This window comes from Falco biarmicus, chromosome 8 (genome assembly GCF_023638135.1).
Source record: "Falco biarmicus isolate bFalBia1 chromosome 8, bFalBia1.pri, whole genome shotgun sequence".
Taxonomy (NCBI): domain Eukaryota; kingdom Metazoa; phylum Chordata; class Aves; order Falconiformes; family Falconidae; genus Falco; species Falco biarmicus.
In genome coordinates, this window is record NC_079295.1 from 6,741,427 (window position 1) to 6,763,046 (window position 21,620).

General features: G+C 40.5%; 1 protein-coding gene across 5 annotated transcripts in view; it reads left to right on the plus strand.

Moving 5' to 3' along the window:
• Window positions 1-21,620, plus strand: part of ADARB1 (adenosine deaminase RNA specific B1) — an 87,936-nt gene that overhangs the window by 23,451 nt on the left and 42,865 nt on the right. For 3 of the 5 annotated variants that reach the window (XM_056350094.1, XM_056350091.1, XM_056350093.1), the window contains 2 exons: window positions 680-716; window positions 16,604-16,678. In XM_056350094.1, the coding sequence (XP_056206069.1) occupies window positions 16,651-16,678 (28 nt within the window). In that variant the 5' untranslated portion in view covers window positions 680-716; window positions 16,604-16,650. Of the gene's footprint in view, window positions 1-679; window positions 717-1,871; window positions 2,023-5,399; window positions 5,756-16,603; window positions 16,679-21,620 lie in introns of those variants that run through there. The other 2 variants (XM_056350092.1, XM_056350095.1) reach the window with 2 other exon arrangements.

Below are 21,620 nucleotides of genomic sequence, written 5' to 3' on the forward strand. Positions count from 1 at the left end.
ACAGTATCCTGTATTCTTATCCTACATCTGCCATTTCTTTCCCACTCCACTGCTAATAGAGGGATTTTCCAGTTTTTCAGGCACTTCAGGAGAATGCAAGCTGATGCCAGTAGTATCAAGAAACTGGTGTTTGAAAAGGGGGTTGTGCTGTGAGATGGTTTTTATATAGGTTAAAATAAACCGCTAAAAATAAAATTTAAGATCTAAATTTAAAAAAAAAAATTCCAACAAGATGATAAGTTCAGATTTGCTTTCAGGGTAACAGCATTTTGCTTGGCTGTGATAACACAGAAGTTGATTTTAGTTTTAAGCCATTATTGGCCAAATTTTTTGCTGACCCTTTCTGCTAGAAGATGCAGAGATTGCAGATTAGGTTCTGCTAAATAGCTGCTTGTACCTCTGGGATGTTTCTCATGGCCTCAAGTACTAAGCATCTTCAGTCTTGATTTTTTTTTTTTTTAATTTATTTTCGTTTCCAATCAGGAATGTCCAGAATTGTTTCTCCCCCTCCCTTTTCCGGGGTTACAAGGGAGTTGGCTCTGTGACTGTGTATATGCAGTATGTACTATTTATTCTTACAGAATCAGAAATTTGTCCCTTTTAAGGTCAGGACTTGCTATTTGTAATGCACTTGAATCTGTAAAAGAAAGAATACTAACTGTGTTTCCTCTTTTTACAGGTTGCAGAATCGGCATGTATCTCCAATAATTAAAAAGGTAAGCACACCATTTTTGCAAATGCATAGTGAGATTCTTTGTTTTCTGATTGATGCATTCAGATCATAACTTGGAGGAGAAAATTAATCTTAATGTATTTAAAGAGTTACTTAAAACTTTATTATTTTATATTTAACATTTATGTTTGTACACTAAATCCCTTCAAAGATACAAGATTGTTACAGTTTGAAAATAGAGAAAATATTGTTCAGAAATATCTAACTATATCAAGTCAATATACATGTTACAAAAAACTACTTACCCTTCTGACTTAAAATTTGTATCCAATCCATATGAATAAAATAAATATGCAAGGCTGGGATCTAGGACTTTTCAGTTTGCTGAATGGTTGAGTTGAGCTTGATAACTGATTGTGGTGGGAAAGGAGGAAATGTATCCAGTTTATAAGTCTCCTAACACCAAACATCACCCTACCTGCATGACTCTTATATATTTTTTTCTTTTTATAAAATATTTTCAAGGTGTTTGAAATTTTTTTAACCTCCTTTAAAACTATTTTAGATTTTTCTTCCAATTACCTGTTATTTTCCTTAGCACCAGCTGGGTAGCTGCATCTATTATCTTTTAAGTAATATTGAAAATACTGATGTTACTTATTGGGAGATCTAGGCTGCTCTGTTTTCTTCTCTGAACGTTTACCACTTTTTCCTTGGAATCACATCTTAAGTACATTTCTGACAGTCATGGGTATTTGAGGACCTTTCAGAAATAACGTATGTTAAAAATTGTGTGTTCAGTCCTCAAAGTAAGCCAGTAAGAAGGATACAGACAAAGGATAAAAAACTTCTTAATAAATATACGTTCCAAAATAGTTTACTGTAGAATAAATTTGTAAACATTGCAAGTGATTTCTAATTTGGATCTGGGCTCTAGACTTCCTTGGTCAAGGGGTGCAATAGATGCAAAATCAATTATTTCTGTAGTGTAACAGTAGGTGGCGCTGTTGGAGCGGATTTAACCACCGGGGGAGTCGAACTGCAAGCTGAGGCATATGGTACCAGAGCTCTTGGGGTGCCTGGTGTGCAGCCAGCAGCTTTGTGTTTTGAGATTCGCTGTGCTGAGCAAATGCTCAGGCTGTAATTAGCCTATACAAATTCTAGCGTTGCTGCTAATTTATATTCATTCTTGTTGCAGTACACAAAACTCAAAGGAAAACTGCTGTTGGCCTGTAATGCCATCGTCGTGCTTGAAAAATACATGAATAGCATGTGGGAGAGAAAAACCCCAATCACTGAAAGCACTTACAAAATACAGCGTGCAGCTACTTCTTCAAAGACTATATAAAGTAAGCTGGTAATAGTGGCCAAATCTATAAGTACATGAGATTTGCAAGGATGTTTTTGGTACCTAGAGTTTTTTGTGTAATACATTAAGTAAAAAGGTAGTAGTGAGTTTCTAGAGTGTTCTGTGATAAGGCTCTTTCTCCTTTCCCCAGCAGCTTTCCAACTTACCTGATCTGAAGTGAGTCTGGTGGGTATCTACAGATATGATAGATTATTCCTATGAGTTTTGTGAAGAGCGCCGGGTGAAGGACACACTTCATAAGTGCTGTGTCTGGCAGAAGGGCAGCCCCATGGCCTTGAGCTGCCTGGTGCTGGGGAACCTGGATGGGAAGGGGCTGCAGATGCTACAGGTTCAGGGTCTCCAGGTTGAAGTGATAAAGACTTAGCCAGAAACCCTATCTATCACAAGCCATAAATCCACAGAAGCCTAAGCTGCCCATGTTCTTGTGATCTAGGTGGTAGAGGGGAGAACTGAGAAGCTACTGAACTTTTCCATCAGTCTCACTGAGTAGCCCCGGGCCTCACTTAAGTTAGTTTACCTCTGGGGTTTTGATGGAGGACACCTCAGTTGTTTGGTGTCTCTGCATTCCTAATTCAGTGATGCACGTGAGATGGAAGTATTCAAGATGTGTAGGTACATAACCAGATTTCCCCTGGGAATTGTTTCTTTTTTTGGAGAGAAGGCAGTCCGGTTTCATTGTGATACCTTGGTGTGTGTTAAACCTGTGAAATACAAAATGTTATGGGATTTACTGCTTCCATTGTACACATTAAAGCTGAATGCCATGTTTTTCTTCTGGTGTGTCGCATTTGTCTCCTTTCACTCAGCTTTTAGCCTGCTTTGTTCTAGTCACGCAGGGTTTGCAGTATTTTTACAGATATTAAATATTCTCTTACATATTACAGATTGTGTATTTTTTTATTTTCTAAAATGGTTGTTAATGTGCCGACTGCAAGTGACTGCAGTAGGTCGCTAAGTTTCTCTCCCAAGCATACTCTGTACATTCCTTAGCCAGTAATCAGATTTAAGAGACCGTTTTTTCTCTGTTGAAAGCTGTCATCCTTCAAGCTAAAATTATCTCAGATCTTCTTCCTCATTCTCATACCCCAGAGCCACTTTGCCTTGGGGAGCAGCTCAGTAGAGTAGGAGCTGCTTTGGAGAGGAGAGCTGCAGGGGTGACCCAGAGGAGTCTTTTTTTGTTTGCCTTTTTTTTTTTTTTTTTTTTTGTCTTTACACCAAGTCCTGTGAATGAAATCTCTGACAAGTGAGGGTAGATAAATTAATTGTTGAAGACAAAATCCATTTTGAACTTTCAATACCTAATGCAGCAACTCCTCCCTGAAAGGGAAGGAGAAATACACATTGTTATGTACATCTTTCTTGCCTGTGGTGAGAACAAGGTGGTGAAGGTTTCAACAGCTGGAGGAATTACAGCAAAGAGCTCAGTATTTTCACAGGCTGCTTCTTCCTTTTTACAAAGTGTGCTGTTTGCTCGAAGGAGCAAAATTCATTCCCATTCTCTTGGGGAGTATTTTTTCCCTTTTTCTCTCTGTGTATCAATGGTACTTTTCCTTCAGGGCCATGTAGATGTAGATAACTCACCCTCCTTGTCCTTTCCCCATCATGCACAGCTGAATGTGGATTGAAATGTCAGACTTGGCCTGAAACTGTTAATTAGCAAGGCGCAGAACTGCTGACTTCAGTCTTGAATTAGGTCTGCTCAGTTGGGAAAGTGCTCTGCCAACACATAGCCAGTGCCCATGCCGAGGCTGGAGCTGTGGGCTTCACTGGGGTTTCCTTGATGTCTGCCTAATCTTGCCATGACTGCGTAGATCCGTCAGGATGTAGCATTGCAGGGCCTGATGTCAGACTAGCACCACTTTTAAATGAAGCTATTTCTGGTTTCCATGAGGGGAGAAATGTTGCTTTGTTAATACAGAGCATGGTCTGTGAACCCAAGTGGGGCAGTATTTAGTAAGGGAATAAGAGATGCTGGAAGCATAAGAAAACACCTTACCTTGTGTCTGCTGCAAAGGAAGATCCGATTTTATTTCCCCAGGGAAGACTGATTTGGGGAGTTGGTCTTAGATGACATTGGGAGTCATTGCCTCCTGGGCTTCTTGGTGGCGGTGAACACGTGGTAGAATTGATGGCTTGTTCTGCTGTGGCAAGTTCTTTTTAAATCATGTAAACAGAGCACAAATGGTCCTGTTGGCATTTCTTCATCCTTAGTGAAATAATGTCAACAGATGCTGAAGTAGAACTTGAGCTTCTCTGAAGCAGGCAAGTTTGCAGCTCTTGGCACTTAGGCTTCCTGCAGAAATAATTTCAGTCAACAAGTTAACTCAGTCTCTGAAGCTTTCCATCACGGACTGGAGATGAAAAAGCTGATACCTGGCACCTGGAGAACAAGTGCTAGCCGAGGGAACAGGAGGTGGAGAGGCAGGGTTCCTTGTTAGCAGGACAGCCGAGTCCCAGTGGTGAGTTTGAGTATGCTGGCTTTGGTTAGTGAAGTACTGCTAATGTAAGATGCCAGTGGCAACGTTTTTCCAAAAATGCCAGCCTGGCTAGTTGTCAAAATATGATGGTCCATGTAAGTCATCTACCAGAGTTTATCCGCGCTTGATCATGTGCTGTCTTCAAAAGAGCCAAGGTGTACTAAGAAATGAAGGTCTAAGAGCAGGTGGAGGTGACTTGTCAGAGAAGTCTCCTTACTTTAGTAACACACTGAAGAAACTTGTATGGGCCTTGCACCTGCAGACATTCCCTGCTGGAAGATGTTTTTTGTCCTGTGAGGTTTAATCTGCAGGCAGGATTAAAGCACAGCTGTAACACCCGGTCTGTGCTGCTGATCCATAGGTTGTACTGGATCCACAGGATGAACATGTGTTTGGTTGGTTGCTCAAATCAGGGAAACAGGATAATATCACATTATCCCATAACATCATGTGTTGCTTTTGTGGTTACAAAAAGGTTGGAAAATGCTACAGTTAATGTTGACATTGGGAAGTTTCTCAGTCAGACCCGACATACAAACCCTCATATGGAAAATGTGCAACTATAACATTGCTGTTTGAGATTTGCATATTTGTGTATTCCTGCTTCTCACAAATATATTCTGTGCATTTCTAGGCAGCGTATGAAATACATACCTAAGAACATGAGACACAATTATAAAAGATGCTGAAGGTATCTTAATTTCATGTACTAGGATGTATAAACATTTCCTTGCTCATGCCTCTCCTTGTTTCTAAGACACATATAAGGCTGAAGCAACACCAAAGACTTGCCCTCCTTTTTTAATAACAAAATAAAAATAAATTTGCCTTTCCACACCCAATAGTGAGGATGTCTTTGATACTGTCCTTCCTTGCCCCTTTCACTTACCAAAGGGTTAATTGTCACATGTGCCTCTTGCGGTGGGTAGGGATGAGCTGCAGCATTTGTTCATCTTTGTTCATCGGACTGTGCATCAGCGCATCCTGCGGTTTGAGGAACGGGCCTCATCTGGGTGAAGAGAGCGTGAGGCAGCGCAGGGGTAACCCTCCTTTCAGGAATACACCGCTGCCTCCTGAGGAGGGGGTGAAGGGGGTGCAGCAGAGCAGGCTGCAAGTGGTGGACTGTAGGTGTGTGCATGGCATCTCTTCTAGCTGTGGCTCTCAGCATGGGGACCCTCTTCAGTGTGGTCCAGCGGCGCTGTAAGCGGAGGAGGAAGAAACGATCGGAGCGGAAAGGTAGTGTTTTAATTGCTGTGTGCTTGAAACAAAGTACTGGGGGGAGGAGTCATAAACGTGGAAGTTTTCAGATGAGGTCTGAAGCTTCGTTGTTAAGTGGAACTTCAGTGTTTTCAGTTTGAATTTGTAAGAAATCTTTAAGAAATATTTTGAATAGGATCCTTCAGCATCTCCCAGTGTTTTATTTCACTTAACTTTCAAAGTTTGAAAGGAGACTACTTTTTAACAAATACGAAACGTCTTTAAAACTGCAGCTTTCTGACTTTTACTCTCTTCTTATATGAGACTTCTGTCTGTCACGTTATGCTTTTTGCATAGATGCCATTCTCTGTTAACATAAAACATTGGGTAGCCGATAAATTTTCCTTTCAAGATACCTTGTTTTTCCTTAACAATGAGGATAAACTAAGAGAGCTGTAAAGAGTCCTTCACAACTTTTTTGTGTGCAGTGAATACACAGAATATTCAAACAAAAGAAATGAAAGTTGTCTTTGTACTCAGGTAACACTTACTTGCTATAGCCAACATTTAGTTAAAAGTCTTTCAACTAGCCTCTTGGGGAAATAAAAGCAAACACTGCTGTGTTGGGTAGTACATTTTTAAGTATGCATGGTGTTCTTCCAATCTTTGGAAGTACTCTATGGGAAGTGGAGACTTCAAAACCAGGAGAAGGTTAAAAGTGAAAATATACTACTTTTTCATGACTCCATTTAAATTAGCATACATTTAGGTGTTGTTTTCCTGTTTGATATGCCTGGCATGTAATGCATTTAGAAAAGGAAAGTTTTTTGCAGTACTGCTTGTAGTCTAAATGTTACAGGGTGTGCTGCTATGCAGAATCACTTGGCTTTGGCGAGCATCATCAGCTAAACAGATGGACTTTGAAAGCAAAAATCCCCTCTACTACACCAGCATAGTACAGTTGAAACCTGATTTTATTTTAGCAGTGTACCTGAGAGAAAATAGTTCATGCAGCCAAGGAGCTGGCTTTCTCCACAGTCTTATTCCACATGTAACATGCTGCACATACACTGGTCTGAATCAGTTAACTAATATTTATGCCAGTTTATAAATCTCTGAGCAGCAGTTAAGCTTTTTCCTTTATTCTTACAAAATAATTTTTTTATCTAGTGCTCTCAGAAAGTGTTCCTTTAGTTGCGCCAATATCTCAGAGCAGGTTTTTAGGAAAAAAAAATTGAGGTTTTACTCACACCTGCTGTCCGAGGCAAATGTGTAGCTTCAGTGGAGTCCTTCTGGGAGCTGTCCTTGCTCAGATGCCACTGATGTTTACCCAGCCTCGATGCTGAAGCAGTGCAGGGACTTAGTGCCCGTAGGACCTGAGAGGTTTCTGGACATCTGTTGCTAAATGGATTATTTACAGGCAGCAAATGAGTTTATTACTGCAGTTTTGTTGCATTATGAAAGCTGCTTGAATAAAAGTTTGGAAGGTCAAAGAAGTCAAAAATGCTGTTCCTTCTTCAAAGTGAAATGATAACTGAGTTATTAATGATTTCAGAAGTAACCAAGCATGCCTTGGCAAGAGAGGAAGCTCTGTTCTGTAGTGAGCAGCCTGGGTTCAGAGTCCTTTTTCTGAAAAAAATCTATCCCCAGTTTCTGAAAGCATATGTGGGTCCTCTTTTATATGGAAGGGCTTTTAAAATTTTTTTGTTACTTAATCCTGTAGCTCTGGAAGCCAGATAGAAAAAAAAAAAAAATTTAAAAATCCATGGACTACAGTGGGAGCAAGTTTGGAAGATTAGTCTCCCATTTAATATATGTACAGTAAGTGCTGAGAAGTTCATTCTCTCTGCCCCAGCTAAGTACTGTCTCCTACACATTATACATACTGTTTGAATATTGTTTGCTAGGAAAAGTAGAAGTTATTTGGACTTCGTTAGTAAGTATATGTAACTCATTCTCTTCAAAGTATTTTTGACTTTAAAGGGGGTGGGTGTTAGAAGTTAGTTGTTCTTGCTGTAGTGATGTGCTTGGAATAGCGGAATTGTAGTGAAAAGTACACAGCTTCCCACTGGGGGTGCTCTGAGAGAGACTTCAAGTGTACTTTACTCCTTAATTTAGGTGTCAAAGTAAAATCCTAGCCTTTGTAGGACGGTTTTAGAGTAGGGTCAAGTTGGGTCAGTCCAGATCAGCTGAGCGGTTGTTTATCAAGCAAAGGGAGGAATCTGTGGATGCTTGTGTGGAGTCCATGAACCAAGAATCTGTATCCGTTAGTATACTAAAGTATTATATATATGTTAGTAGTTCTTTTTCTAGCTCTTCCCTGCCTGGGAAGATGGTGTGTACACAGCTTTGTATGCAGTGGGAATGCGCATTGTTGAGTTGAACTGGAGCAATGGGATCATGTAGGTGACACAATCCAACCTGATATGCTGTCCTGAACCCTTTCCACTTCATGCAGGGCAAGTTTCAGTGCCTGCAGCACAACATCTAGGGGACCAAAGCACAGGGAAGCGCAGGCTTACTCACCTGGGGTCTGTGCTATGTGACTTCTGTGAAAGAGAAGGTCAGCGAGGAGAGCAACACAGGAGCAATCCGCAGTTGCAGTGCTGGATGCTGGAGGAAAGTGCCAAGCACTGCTAACTTCACTGAAGTGTATCTTTTTATAAGGAAAGGATTGGGAAAAAAGGTGGCCATTCAGTATAGACTGAGAATATGTTTAGCCAAACACTTAAACGCATATAGTTAAACCTTAAAAGGACACAAATGCTTCATTAGAAAATGTGGACAGACAGCTTAGTGTCATTTGGCTACATTATTTATTACTCTAGCATTGTATCTCTTACGTGCTTTACAGCTCCTCAGTCAACTGTCCTTCTTCCTGGCTGTTTATCTTTATTGATGCTTCCAAAATCTGTTTAGCACACTTACTTAAATTACAAAAAGAAAAAAAAAAGAAAGAAAAATTAGCATAAATTTCAGGTTTTTACAAACTTCAGTAATGCCACCAACAGTTTACATTAATTTATACAAATATTTATGCAACTGGAGTTCCTGTTTACCTATGCTTTTAACAGAGAGGAGCTTTCTTTTCCATTGCTTTGGGCTGGAGGGACAGGATGCTCAGCTGTGGGGATGCGGGGCTGAGCCCACAATGATAACCCAGCTCCTCAGGAGGGTTTACTCCTGGTGTGGCAGTGTGAGGCCGCTGTACAGTGTTTCTCACTTCTGGCTTGGCTTGGGCAGCTCGATGATCACCTCCACAGTAATTCAAGCAGGAATTGTCCAAGTTTTTTGTCCTTGAGCACGCAGTGGTGATGCAGGAGTAACTGGAGCCAGTTTGATGTGCTAAATAAGGTGACAATTATTTACAAGTCCTGTTGATTACAGTCAACTAATTTCCTTTTGTTACAGGGGAGTTGTGCTGATGCTATATAATGCAAATGTGGCATTACAGTAAAATGTTTCGCTAGCAGCTCTAGTACTTCAGTAAGAACATTGGTTAGTTGGGGTTTTGTTTGCCTTTTTTTTTCTGGAAGGAGGATAAAGTCTCTTTATACTGGGCTTCCAAAATAGTCACCAAGGCTAAAACAGAAGGAAAAATTAAGCCAGGTCTGAGCCTAACTAGCAAAGCATCAAGACTTGTGTTTAGAGTCAACAGCTGAATAAAGACTTATTTTAGTAAATACTTAAGGTTTAAACAACATCTGAGTAACAGCACAGATCAAGGTGGTTGCTGTACTAGCTGCCCGGCTTGTGCTGCAGGCTTGGCTTGCTTTCCTGCTCTCTCTCCAACTTCGGACAGCAGCAAATGTGAGTTTTGAAAACTGGGTGTGTTACAACAGTGGTGATGCTCCATCTGGGCTGTGAGCAATGAACACTGCTGGGCATCACGCTTCTGAGGGCAGTACATCAAAAGGAGAGCTAACCTCTTCCTATTTTTCTTCTAATTCAGGCTTGAACCGGATACTTGCATCAGCTGTCAGTCTCCCAAGATCTCTCTGCCCAGGCACAGTGATAATTGCACTTGCCTCTGGTCACAGCTAAAAATTTCCGAGCCACCTGCTCACGGTTTCGATCTTTATTCAGTTATGTGTATGTGGTATGGACTTTTTAAAATTGATGTGAAGCTACCTGTGGTCTTTAAGAATACCTCAACTGCCTCAAGTCTTTAAAGTATGTTATTGCCTTGGGAATGTTTTATTTTACTGTTTCATATGCATTGAAATAAATACATCTGAAAAGAATCTACTCAAAAAAGAAAATTATTTTTTTAACAACCTTCCCAGTCCTTTCATTATTGAACTAATTTATTTTCAAGGAAAATTTATCCTGAACTGATACTCACAAGCTTGGAAAACATAACATCTTTTGGAATACAGTACTTTTAGAAGCATCTCACCTTTTTTCAAACGTATTTGAAATACTTGCTTTTTAAACAATGAATATTCAATTAATAGTTAAAAAAATTATTAGTTATCACTTTAATTTTTTGGTCTTTGCTAATCAGTCCAAGGAAAGGTGTATTAAATCTTCACACTTGCTTCAGTCGCAGGTTTTAAAACCCCAAATGTGGTTAGTAAGCACATAAACTATATGTGATGTACTGTGTCCACGCATACAATATGTGGTACTGGCAGGGGTAGTTTGAAAACAAGCCAACATCCTTTTCCTGACTTCAGCACGGTGTACAACAGTCTGGAGACACTATGGAGATGTTGGAGTTTAATTCTGTTTCCAAAATGCTTTTGTCTGTGCTTGGTTGTCATGAAATATGCATCATCAACAATGAAATAAAATACCGGTGCTTTCATGATAATGCATAAAACTTGGTTTTTGTAGCTCATAAAAAAAAAAAAAAAGGTCACCTTTCATAGAGACAATTTTTTATACTTTTTTGGCACAGCTGGATTTTAAAGATCTGTTGACTGTTGTATCTGAGCTGTGTATCTACACAGAATAATTGTTGCTGCTTCTGTTACTGTAGAGAAATGTTTCCTCTTAACTGCTACACATAACTGTGCATAATATTGTCCATGATATACATAATAGATAACCTGGCTGGTGGTAATATTAGTATGCCAAGATTTTATAGCCTTATTGATAGTACAGAGCTAATTAGGATTGGAATCAGGCATTCCCTATGGTAATAGGAAAGTAAATTTAAGCAGCTTTTATAGAACAAATAAAAGTAGCCTGTTTAGCAAATGTTCTGCTTGAATTCTTATCTCTTCAAGGAAAGAAGGCTTATGTGATTTACATGATCCTCTCCCCTCCGTCCATCTGCTTTAGTGAGGACAGTGACCAGGTGCAAGAAAGATGCCCAAGCTGACGCTGCCACAGTGGAAGCATGGCATGCTTTGTCGTTAAAAATTGATGAGCCACGTGTTCCCAGGCCTTCTGGGGAGCTGGATCAGACTGGCGTGTGATCCTGGCCTGATGGCAGCCTGCCTTGAGCTGTTGCATTTTTGCAGGGGGCCTGGCTGGCAGCAGAGGTCTTCTGGAATGTGTTGTGCTCATGTTCAGAGTGCGCACTTAGGACAACGTCTCATATTTTCTGAAGTGGTGTCTTTTTTCCAAAATCTGTTGCTTCCCAGCTGGGACTAGGGAAATCTCAACAGCTCAGTGTCTGTGGCTTTTCATTTGTGTAGCACTCCCAACAAAAAACAAAGTAAGATGCCTGGGCGTGCTGTCCTCCTTTCCTCCCGCTGCACCCCCAGGCACGCACATCCTACGTGAAAGCAGTTGTCTCCAAGCTGTAGGCGTTTCTTCTGACTTTCTCTGGAAAATAACTCTTTTCCCTTCCCAGTTCTTTCACTCATCCTTCATCAGTAAGTTTTTCGTTGGTTATTGCTGACACTTGTTTGCATCAATGCCAAGTACGCATTGCTGCTCTGGCCCCTGGCGACAGTGGGTCTAGGGACAGGCTGTACGGCAAGAAAAGCAGTAAAAAAAAATACTTGCCAATGTTAAATAATACACACATTTGCAATTTCTTGTTCAGCATAACACACTAGCATAGCAACACAATCACCTGCAGTGAAAAGGCTGGTAATTCTTTCAGTATTAAGCAGTAGAGGCAGCTCAGTTGCCTCTTTCAGCACAGCAGGATGTATTTCAGTGTATGGATAAAATCCAGAGGCTGTTGAAGTTGGAAAGAAAGGGAACTCTGATCAGTTCCCACTTGGACGTTTGAAAGGCTTTTTTGACTCCTAAACTCTTATATAGACAAAGAGTGATTGAGGTGACTTCTTTGTTTTACTCTGTGTAGTAAAACCCATCAGTTTATGGCAACTTTAGGTACTGGTTTGTTTGTTCCCCCACTATTGCACTGGGACAGATGCTGTCACAAGACAGGGACTCTGCTAGCCAGCCTGAAGTGAAGTAGCCAGGATTGTGGCTGCGGTAGCCTGCGGCTGGGATAAAACATCATGAGAAGCTCTGCATCACCCTCAGGTCATCCTGAGTATTTTAGCTCGGATGAGGAATAGCCCATCTAAAGTATGTCAGTGGTCCTCTGATGCTAAAGGGGTTTGCATTGGGGTTAGAGTTGTCTCATACTTTGTCAAATGACACATGAGAATGAGAATGGAACAACCATGATAAAGTCTGTTGGTTTTAGTGGCACAGGAGGAAATGCAAAGGGTATGCATTACATGGTGTCACAAGGGCAAGGTCAGCAATGTGACGTGGGCTCACAGACCTGCTCCTGAGTAGCAGTTTTTAGGACCCTTGGGCATTGCAGCAGGAGAAAGCTCTGGGGTAGGATTTGAGAGGATAATATTACAGTTCTCCGGGTCCTTACAAGGAGCTCGATTCTGGTGTGGTAGTGCTCACATGAAAGCCTGGTGGTACAGTGGTGTGAAGTTCAAACTGGTCTTGCTGGGCTGGATGTTTTCTGTGGGGCTAAAGGGATGGAGGAAGGAGAGCAACCCCTTGCATAGAGGATGAGCGCATGTACGTGTAGCCAGGCTGGAAGTGATGGTCTAAGAAGCTCTTTGAATATGCGCACGTTGCTTGGAAAACAGGATTTGTTATGGACCAGCAGAGAGGTGGTAGTACACAAGGTGAATGATGTCAAGGGCATGGAAGAGAGATTACCACTCTGAAACCCACAGTTTACCTAAAGCTTTGATGCATGTAAGATCGAGTTTACATAGTCATTTTGTTACATAGTGTTTGGATTTTAAAAAAAAATAAATAAAAATATTGTGGAAATCCTGTGATTTGTTTTAGATGCTCCTGGGAGTCTTGGGAGAAGTAGTGTGTGTGGGTCAGGTATTTTAGCTTTGTGCCCCTTGAAATGTGCACTGCTAGTGACAAAGTTAGGGAGGAGTTTCACTGTTTGTCTTAGTTGTCATATATTTACAATCTGCTTGCGTTTATGCTGTCTGGCTATTGGGGGATCTGAACAGCTTCATTGTGCTCAGAAGTGTGGTGGTTTTGCATCTTTTGTTACTACCTCTCCTCCCTGTTTGTGCAGAATCTTCTTAGTTACTTAAATCAGGGTCTTCTCCAGACAGGGTTGTGGAGTGAACAGGAATTGTCTTGTGTGAGCACAGACACTCGTTCAGGTCACAAACTGGGATGGTCATAAACATTTTGTGGTGGTGGTAGGAGATTCAGGATATCTGCAAGCATGTGAGCTTTGTTTTTGAAACTGTGAAATGGTGACAAACGTACATTTCTTTCTCATTCTACTATTAGAGGCATGGTATTAGTGTAATGATTGCTAAAGGCACATTTTACATTTTCATTAAGGGCTGCCTAGCTCCTGCTGTGAAAAGTAAGCTGTAAATATTGCAAAGAGTAGTGTGCTGAGGATTCGCTTAGTAGAGGATAAACAGATTTCATTGTTTTAAATTACTGAATAACAGTATTTAGCATGGATGTTAAAGTTGCAAACTTACGCGCCTGTATGTGTATTTTAACATTATTGCTCGTTTCTTAGTTTCTGATAGTTATTTTTGGACTACAAGTTTCTTGATGTTTCCAATATATGCATTTAACATTTACATTTTACTCACCTATGTGCCAGTGGTTGCAGTTTTACAAAAACCTTTTTTTTTTGAAGTGTCAGTTTCACTGGGCAAGTCATGCAGTGATCCTGTTCCTACATCGTCTCCTGGCAGTTCATTGCTGAAGTTTGAGTGTGTTGATTAGTGGGCTGATGGTTCAGCCAGCTGTTTGGACTACAGGGCTGGTCAGTGCTGCTTCTGCAGCTGCAGTGCTGGAGGACTGCATGCGCATTATCTGCATGGATACAATTGAGCAATTAGCTGTACTATTTGTTTCTGATTTCAATCTTTCATTCTTGGATGGAAGTTTTTGTGTTCCTGGGTTTTTTTTCTTATGTTAACAAAGATAAAATGAAATTGACTTAAAAAAAGAGCAAAACAGAGCAATGTGTTTCATTATGTTTGGCATTTAGACCTGGGCTCTGGATTTGCACCATGCTTTTGCATGCTTTACGTGAAGCGTCTACTAAAATAATAAATAGGGGTGGAATGTCTAGTTTCTCTTTGCAAAACATGGTAATTATGTATTATGCACTCAGATTACTATAGTATGCAATCTGTGCATTAAGAACAACATCAGTACAGCATTCTGCCTTTCGTTTATTAGCTAAAGCTGACTACATTTTTAATATAGAGTGGGATTAGAGCTAGGTTTTCCCACAAGAGGTGGGAAGAGAGATGGAACAAATTCATTGTTACGGAGTAGGCATTTGGCTATGTTAAAATGAGTGTTGATTTTATTGTGTCAACCTCATCAAGTGACCATGTTGGTTTATGTGGTTCCTCTTCTTGATAACTTCTGACTTTGTTTTCCACCAGTGCTGACACTTTAAGAAGTCTCAAGGCATTGAAGCTCCTAAATATTTGCCTTTGGCAGCTGGATGAGAGACACAGATGTGTGTCCTGACTGAGGGGACGGCAAATCATAATATAATAGAGCAAATACTGGAGTGCTGTAAATTGTGCCAGCCCATACAGCAGCGTGAAACCAAGTATCGTCTTTCATGCCACATACCTTCCAGTGTTCCCACGCTTTTGATGGCGCAAAGAGCCTCAGCTTCTTACCTGGTTTTTCCCATTCCTTCCAGCTGCAGCCTCAACCCTTGTTTTCATAAGGCGTTACCATTCCTGGCAGTATCCTCTTAAGACATCATCATGCCTCTCTTCTTCCTAGCCACAGCGCCCAGGTATAATTACTGGTACCAGTAGTGAGGTACCAGTGGTGAGAATCAGTTCCTTCATCTGATCTGGTGTATGTGACCACAGCCTTGGCCTGAATTGGGTATCGCTTGTTCTGCCAAGTTCTTGGTATCCTGAACAATTACCTAAAAGCATCCATGCAATTTTAAACTTTTAAGATATGTGCAGTGTAAGTAAACTATCCATAGGTAATTAGAATTGACACTGTCTATGGTAAAAGTAAACTAAGTAAAAGAGTGAAACTCTGCTGGGAGATAATTGTACTATTGGGAATAACAAAAGAAGGTTGAAGTTTCGCCCTGTGATTTCTGTGGACTATTCATAATAGTTTTGGAGTAGGATCAAAGATGCATGTAAAAATATGATTTCAATTTTAATGTGATCTGATTTAATCAGCGAAAGGAGTCAAAGTTTACAGATGTTACATGAGACTAGATGATCACAGAACGATTTTGCATTTGTACTGGACTTTACTCTCTTAAGGTACTTTCCAAATACTTAGTTGTGGTAAAAATCAGCAGAAAACAAATGCATTAATTTAAAAAAAATATTGCAGTGCAGAATGTAGAAAGCACAATGCTTAGTTGTTAATGTTTCAGAAAAGCTCAGAGGCAGATGCACACCATTCAACAGATTGGCAAGTACAAGACAAATTTCCGTGGTTTGATACACTGCAGTGTAAGAATGCAAAGCCTGTTAATGCTCCATGACTTTTTCCTCACTGTAATAATGGATCTTTTGTTAAAAGTGTAAGCCTCTGCATGGTTTTGGGGTTCAGTGCTCCCTTTTGGAGCACTCGTGGCATCATGAGATTGGAGCAGTTACCTAGAAAGCAACAGAAATGATGTACTTGATTAGTTTTCAGGAAAACCCAAACTGGAATAATAAAAAAACCAAACCACAAAACCCATTGCCCTAAAATTAGTGCTTTTGATTTGGCAAAAGCGTTGCCTTCTTTCAAACCAATTGCTAGGTAGGTGACATATTTTATATGTCACAGGCTTATATTCACCTTTAGATCCGACTCTCTTGAAATAGAAGTACCTGTGGTTAATAAAATCTGTTACCCCACAGCCAGATAACCTGTATGTAGTATCGTCTGAATGTTTCAGTTAATAAGAAAATGCACATGGAGGAGAGAGGGTTACATTACTCACTCTGTTCTTCACCTGATACGGGGCTACATCTTTTGGTTGTTGATCCTCTCAGTTTTAGGAGATATCTTGGGTCAGGATTTAACCAAACTGAACAGGTGTTCATCAGTTTCATGCTGGGTAGAAAAAGGCATCTTCAGTGTTCTGGTTGCTTGAATTGTCTGTGTGGTAACCTGCACAGTGGATCTGATGTTACTTTGGAGTTAAAAAAACCCCACAACCCAAACCCCAGTAGTGAGATAAAGTATTGAGATAAACACATACTCTTTCAGATTAAAAAAAATGTAGTTCATCATACAAACCCCCGAATTCTTGCAGACCTTGTTGAATCTGCAGTTCTGCAGAGTGTACCTCAGCTACAGAAGTAGTCACTTTGGGGAGATACTATGTGAAAAATTAGCAAAACCCATGGACCAAAGCAAAGCCAGTGCCAAGGCTGCTGCTTTTAAAGGAGATTTAATACTTTGTCTTGTAAGTTGGTACCTTAAAGCTTAAATATCCCTCTCTCTGTTTTCCAGACAGAAGCAGTCTCCGCCAGCCAAGAAACGAGCAAAAATCTTTCACAATGGATGTAGACGATGAAGAAAACATGAGTAAGATGTGTTTATTTACACAGTCATAAACTATGTAATAATTTCCAAAGGTGACTTTTTCTCATGAGCACAGGGATGACAGCGGAGAAACTTCGGAATCACAAATTAAAATTATTTCTTTGTGTGTTTTTAAAGCACAGTATAGAAGAGTGAACCGGAGCTTTTGCAGTAGAAGTGTTTTAAATACACGTGGTTATATGCTAGTCTCGTAATACCTTGTGTCTCATATTTTTCTTCCAACAACTGACTAACCAAACAAAATATTCCCCTGTTTTGAACCAGCAATGAAGAAGAGAGGGAGAATACTGCTTGTGCTGATGCCAGAGGTTAGGGCCCATTCAGACGGGAAGGGTGAGACTAAGGAGGTGGAGTTGTAGTGTACAAAATAAATGAGGGAAAGCAGAAATGGAGGAAGGAGAAGCAAGAGGAGGAGCTAGAAGAGCTCCCCGCAGGTCTTGCATAGCTGATTATTCTCATTAAATGTTGATTGTTTCAGCCCTGAGCTACTGAGTTATTGAATTGTGTTTACGCACAAAAATAGCCAAATACAGTGATCATTTTGATGCATACACTGGCAAAGTGCTGCGAGGGTACTAACTCTGTGGTATAATTAGGATCTGATAACCTGTGGAGAAAAGTGTTTTCATTAACATATTATAAAAATATTTTTACTATTATTGGCCTTTCAAGTATCTTTTTTTTTTTTTTTAATGAATGAGAGAAATGTTCTGTTGCTGCTATGCTGTTGTGCTGTGCCTGACTGTAAATAGTTGTATATGATATAATAACAAATGTGTTTGCTTCCCCTGAGTGGCAATGGCTAAACGGTGCATCTCTGGCAAAGCCAACAAAGCCCAGCAGTGTAGGAGGCTTTGGAGCCAGGAGAGTTGTAGTTCAGTCTGAAGGAGTTACAGAACATTTTAATTGGGAGATAAAGAAGTCAGATCATTGTGCTTAAAAATTAGAAAACACTCAAACAACTTCACTCCTCCAAACCCCTCCCCACTCAAAAAAAACCCCCAACAACCCAAAAAAACCCAACCCTAAAAATATTATCTGGCCTAGAATGCATCTTTTTTCTCTGACTGAAACTCAGAAATATGCTTGCTAACACTTTCTTTTTGTTGGTATAAAAGAAATTAACTTCAGATGGATTCTTTAGCTATTTCCAAGTCCTTAAGGAGGACTTCAGAAAAGAAAGAGCTGTGTTTGGATAATTCACATAAGATAATTTCTTGGATAAAGCACCCCCTTATCTCAATAAGGAGTCTATCTGAGCATAAATAAAAGGTGCCTTCCTGAGCTGGAGAAAACATCACCTCTTTACAGATGCATTCTATAAGTGTCCTTACGCCAAACATTCAATTTTTGTCTGCTTCTGGGTTTTTTGGTGTGTGTTAGTGCATCAAAGTGGGAAACCATTCACTGAGCTTTTTGTCTTGTCGGGGGGCTGGCTCCCTGGAGTTGTTGTAGGTTTGGGGCATGCATTTGTCTTACTGCAGTTGTCTTCTAGAAGTATGTTTTAGTGTCATCTGTACCATGTTTTTGAAAGGGAGCTACGGATAACAACTTGTATATATATATCCAAGAAATAACTACTTGGATGAGCCCGGTTAATAGAAGGTGCAAGAAGACTTTCCTGCATCTGTAGGCCCACACAAACATGAATTTTAAAGTTAAATCATCGCATTTGTCAGGGAGAAATCAAAGTTAATATTCTTAAGTTCTTCACCTTGATTTGTGCAAAGTTTTTTTAAAAAAGTTTTTTGTCTTTCTGTATTTTTGTATCTCTTAAGATTGTGAAGTGTGATATCAGAAGTTGCCTACTAAATTTTTTATTAGTTTATGTAACTCCTTTTTGGGGAAGTATCTTACAGGAAGGGAAGGTGGGCATATGCAATATTTGTAGCTGGCAGTTGCGTAACTAGAATTGCTCTGCAGCAGCAGCCTGAATTAAAATTGCATTGGTTCAGCTGAAATGCATGACAGTGATGAGGTGATATTAATATCCTTGAGAAAATACAATGTTTCATGCTTCAGGTTTTAAAGTCTTCCTCCTTCATCTGTTCATCGTAGAGAAGATGTTACAAGAGAATAGGGGAAAGATTTAAACAAAATTTTTTGAAAAGTTTTTATCTGGTTTCTGTTGCTTTATTTGGTTGTCTGCAACACTCTGAATGCCCCGGGAATCTGTGCCAGAAGCCCATCTGCATTTTATCTCAGTGTCGAATCGGAGAGCCCTGCAGAAGCATCAGTACAATAGAAATAAGTAATTTACTAGGTGTAAATTCACCCTGTTGCCTATACTTATCGATTACCTTATGGGTAAGGGAGAAGGGGGGCATTTTGCAGAACACTTGGGATACTAGCGTGTGGCTGTCCTGACCTTTCTTGCTGATCATTTTCTCCCTTTTTCTAAAAAGATGCTCAAAAGACATCACATGTTTTTTTCTGCCTGCTTTTTATGAAAACACGAGTTATTTAAAATTTCCCCAGGCCAGTAAATGAGAGCAGCAGTGTAAGGGGTAGGTAGAAACATCTTTTGGTTCCGCTAAGAGTCATCTAAATTTAATTAAGCGTGCTCCAGATCAGATAGAGCAGGGGGAGTGCTGTCTCTCAGCAAACAGGTAATGGAAGTACCCAATGGAAAAAGCATCTTAATTTCAGACACTTGTTAATTACTGGTAATAAAACCAAAAATAAACCAGCAAACTCGGACAGAAATTTCTCTTTATTGGCATGAAAATTTCCTGTGCCTCTTTACTTTTTAGAGTGTTCTCGGGTTTGAAAGCGTCTCAAACAAGATTTCAGGGGCAGGACTTTTCTTCCACTGAAGTTGTTGGCATGTGATGCTGTCAGCTATGATATTTACTAAGGCAGCTTCTACAGACGTCAGTCAAATGTCTAGTCAAAGCTGCCAGATATTTTTAGAATATCTGCTATTCTTATGAAAAAAGTCTTATTCTTAAATCATGGGTAGTATTAACGTTTAGGAAAACAGGATCCCATTGTCAAATGTTTATCTGTATTAATGTTACTTTAAAGTATTGAATACGCAGCAGCCGTGATGGACCTCAAAGGGCTCTCTAAATCATTCATTCCTTGAAAACTTATTTAAAGACTGTAAAATGCATAGACTTGAAAGTATATTTAAAATCTAGGACTAGGCTTTTTTTAAATCTCTTGATTTTTGGGTATGTTAGCAGATCCACCAAGACTGTAACCTTTCTGAGGCAAGACGTACAGCAGTAACATATGGTCTCTTGTCAGTCCCATTAGAAGTTTAATAAAAAAGAAAAAAGGATAATGAAGAGCATCCATTACTGAACACAGAGATATTTTTTTTTATATAATTCAGATGGTAATTTTTTTCCTCGTGCTGGCATTCTCCTATGCTTTGTATTTTATGCTTTGTTTAACATTCACAGTTCTCATTTTGTTGCCTTATTTTAGCTGTGATGCTGGTGGTGCAATGCTTAACAGTGGTCTCCAAGATAGATTTTGAAGTTATCTGAACTGTTTTTTAGTTTGGAGTGGTGGTCCACGTGCCATGACTTCTGCTTTAGAGCAACAAAATTTTGCTCCTTTTGAGTCCTGATGCTCTGGGCTTGAGCTGTGGTGGGATCCTGAATCACCCAGAGCTTCTGGGGGGGTGAGGATGCCCTCCCTCAATCTCTTTGGAATGAGTGAGAGACTCCCCAGAGTCTTATGGTCTCTAAACCAGCATATTACCAGAACGAAAAAGACTTCAGAAAAGAGCTAGAGCATCAAATACGCAGTGCATCAGGCTGTGGGTCTGCTTCTTCCATGTCAGAAAGCATGCAGGGAGGTAAGGAGCTGCTCTGAGAAGAAGAGGACGACCTCAGGACGAGGGACAGTTAGAGCCTGGTGGTATAGAGGAAGGATGACAAGGCTGAAATAATAGAAATGGTCTGTAAAATCATGCACAGCACAGGGCGTTTAATATTGGAATCATCAAATTAAAAAAAAAAGCAAACAAAAAATGATAGGTGCATTAAATGAGATTAGCAAATAGGGGTTCAAAGCAAGCAATGGGAGATGTTTTCATGCCATGTGTAATGAAATTGTGAAACGCGTTGCCCAGGACATTGTGGATATTAAGGGTTTATGGAGTCTTGAAAAGCAATTAGAAAAATTTCTCGGGGAGGGGGGGGAACAACCCCCATCAGTGCCTCCCTGCCATGCCGTCTGGGACAGCCCAGAGCTGTGGCTCCCTGTGGGCTGGCAGGCTGCCCTGGGGAGGGGCCACTGTGTCCTTGCTCTGGTTTTGGGGTCTGCTGGGTGCCCTGTCACGTGTGATGAGCTGGACAAGGTGAGGGTGAGCTAGCAGGGCCGTTCTTAACTTCTCTAGCAAGGTGAGATGCCTGGAAAAGGGAGAACTGTTTCTGAACAGTGGGGAGAGACTGGGCTGGAGGAGTTACTCCATGTCTAAATACGGACAAGATTAAATGAGATGGCTTCTTTGACTTGAACTGGTGGTGATAGCTAATCTTTGACTAATCTGTCAGATCTTCTCCAGCCCTAAGGTAATTAGAGGACCTCACCCCTGCTGGGCAGGACAGGCTAAAGAAAAGGACCAAAAGCACATCTTCACCCTCAGCCTGAGAAGCAGTTACTCTTTCTTGCAGTCCAGTGACTCTGTGGGTTGAAACAAACCTGAGTCCTTCTGGTTTGCACGGAAAGTCTTTTGGATTTGGGTCACCTCTGTGATGTAGAAACTTGCTGCTTCCATGGTCTCTGGGTTTGACTCAGGCTGCTAGCTCCCTGCTTGCTTTCTCTCCTAGTTTCTTCCACCCTACAGGTTCTCCAAAGATAACAAGCCTGATAGCTCTCAGGCAAGGAGTAGTTTTCTTCCCTTCTTTCTTGTTGAGACAAGGTAAGCATGCAAGTTCCTTTCCTGCTTCCTACAAGTCCCCCCTCT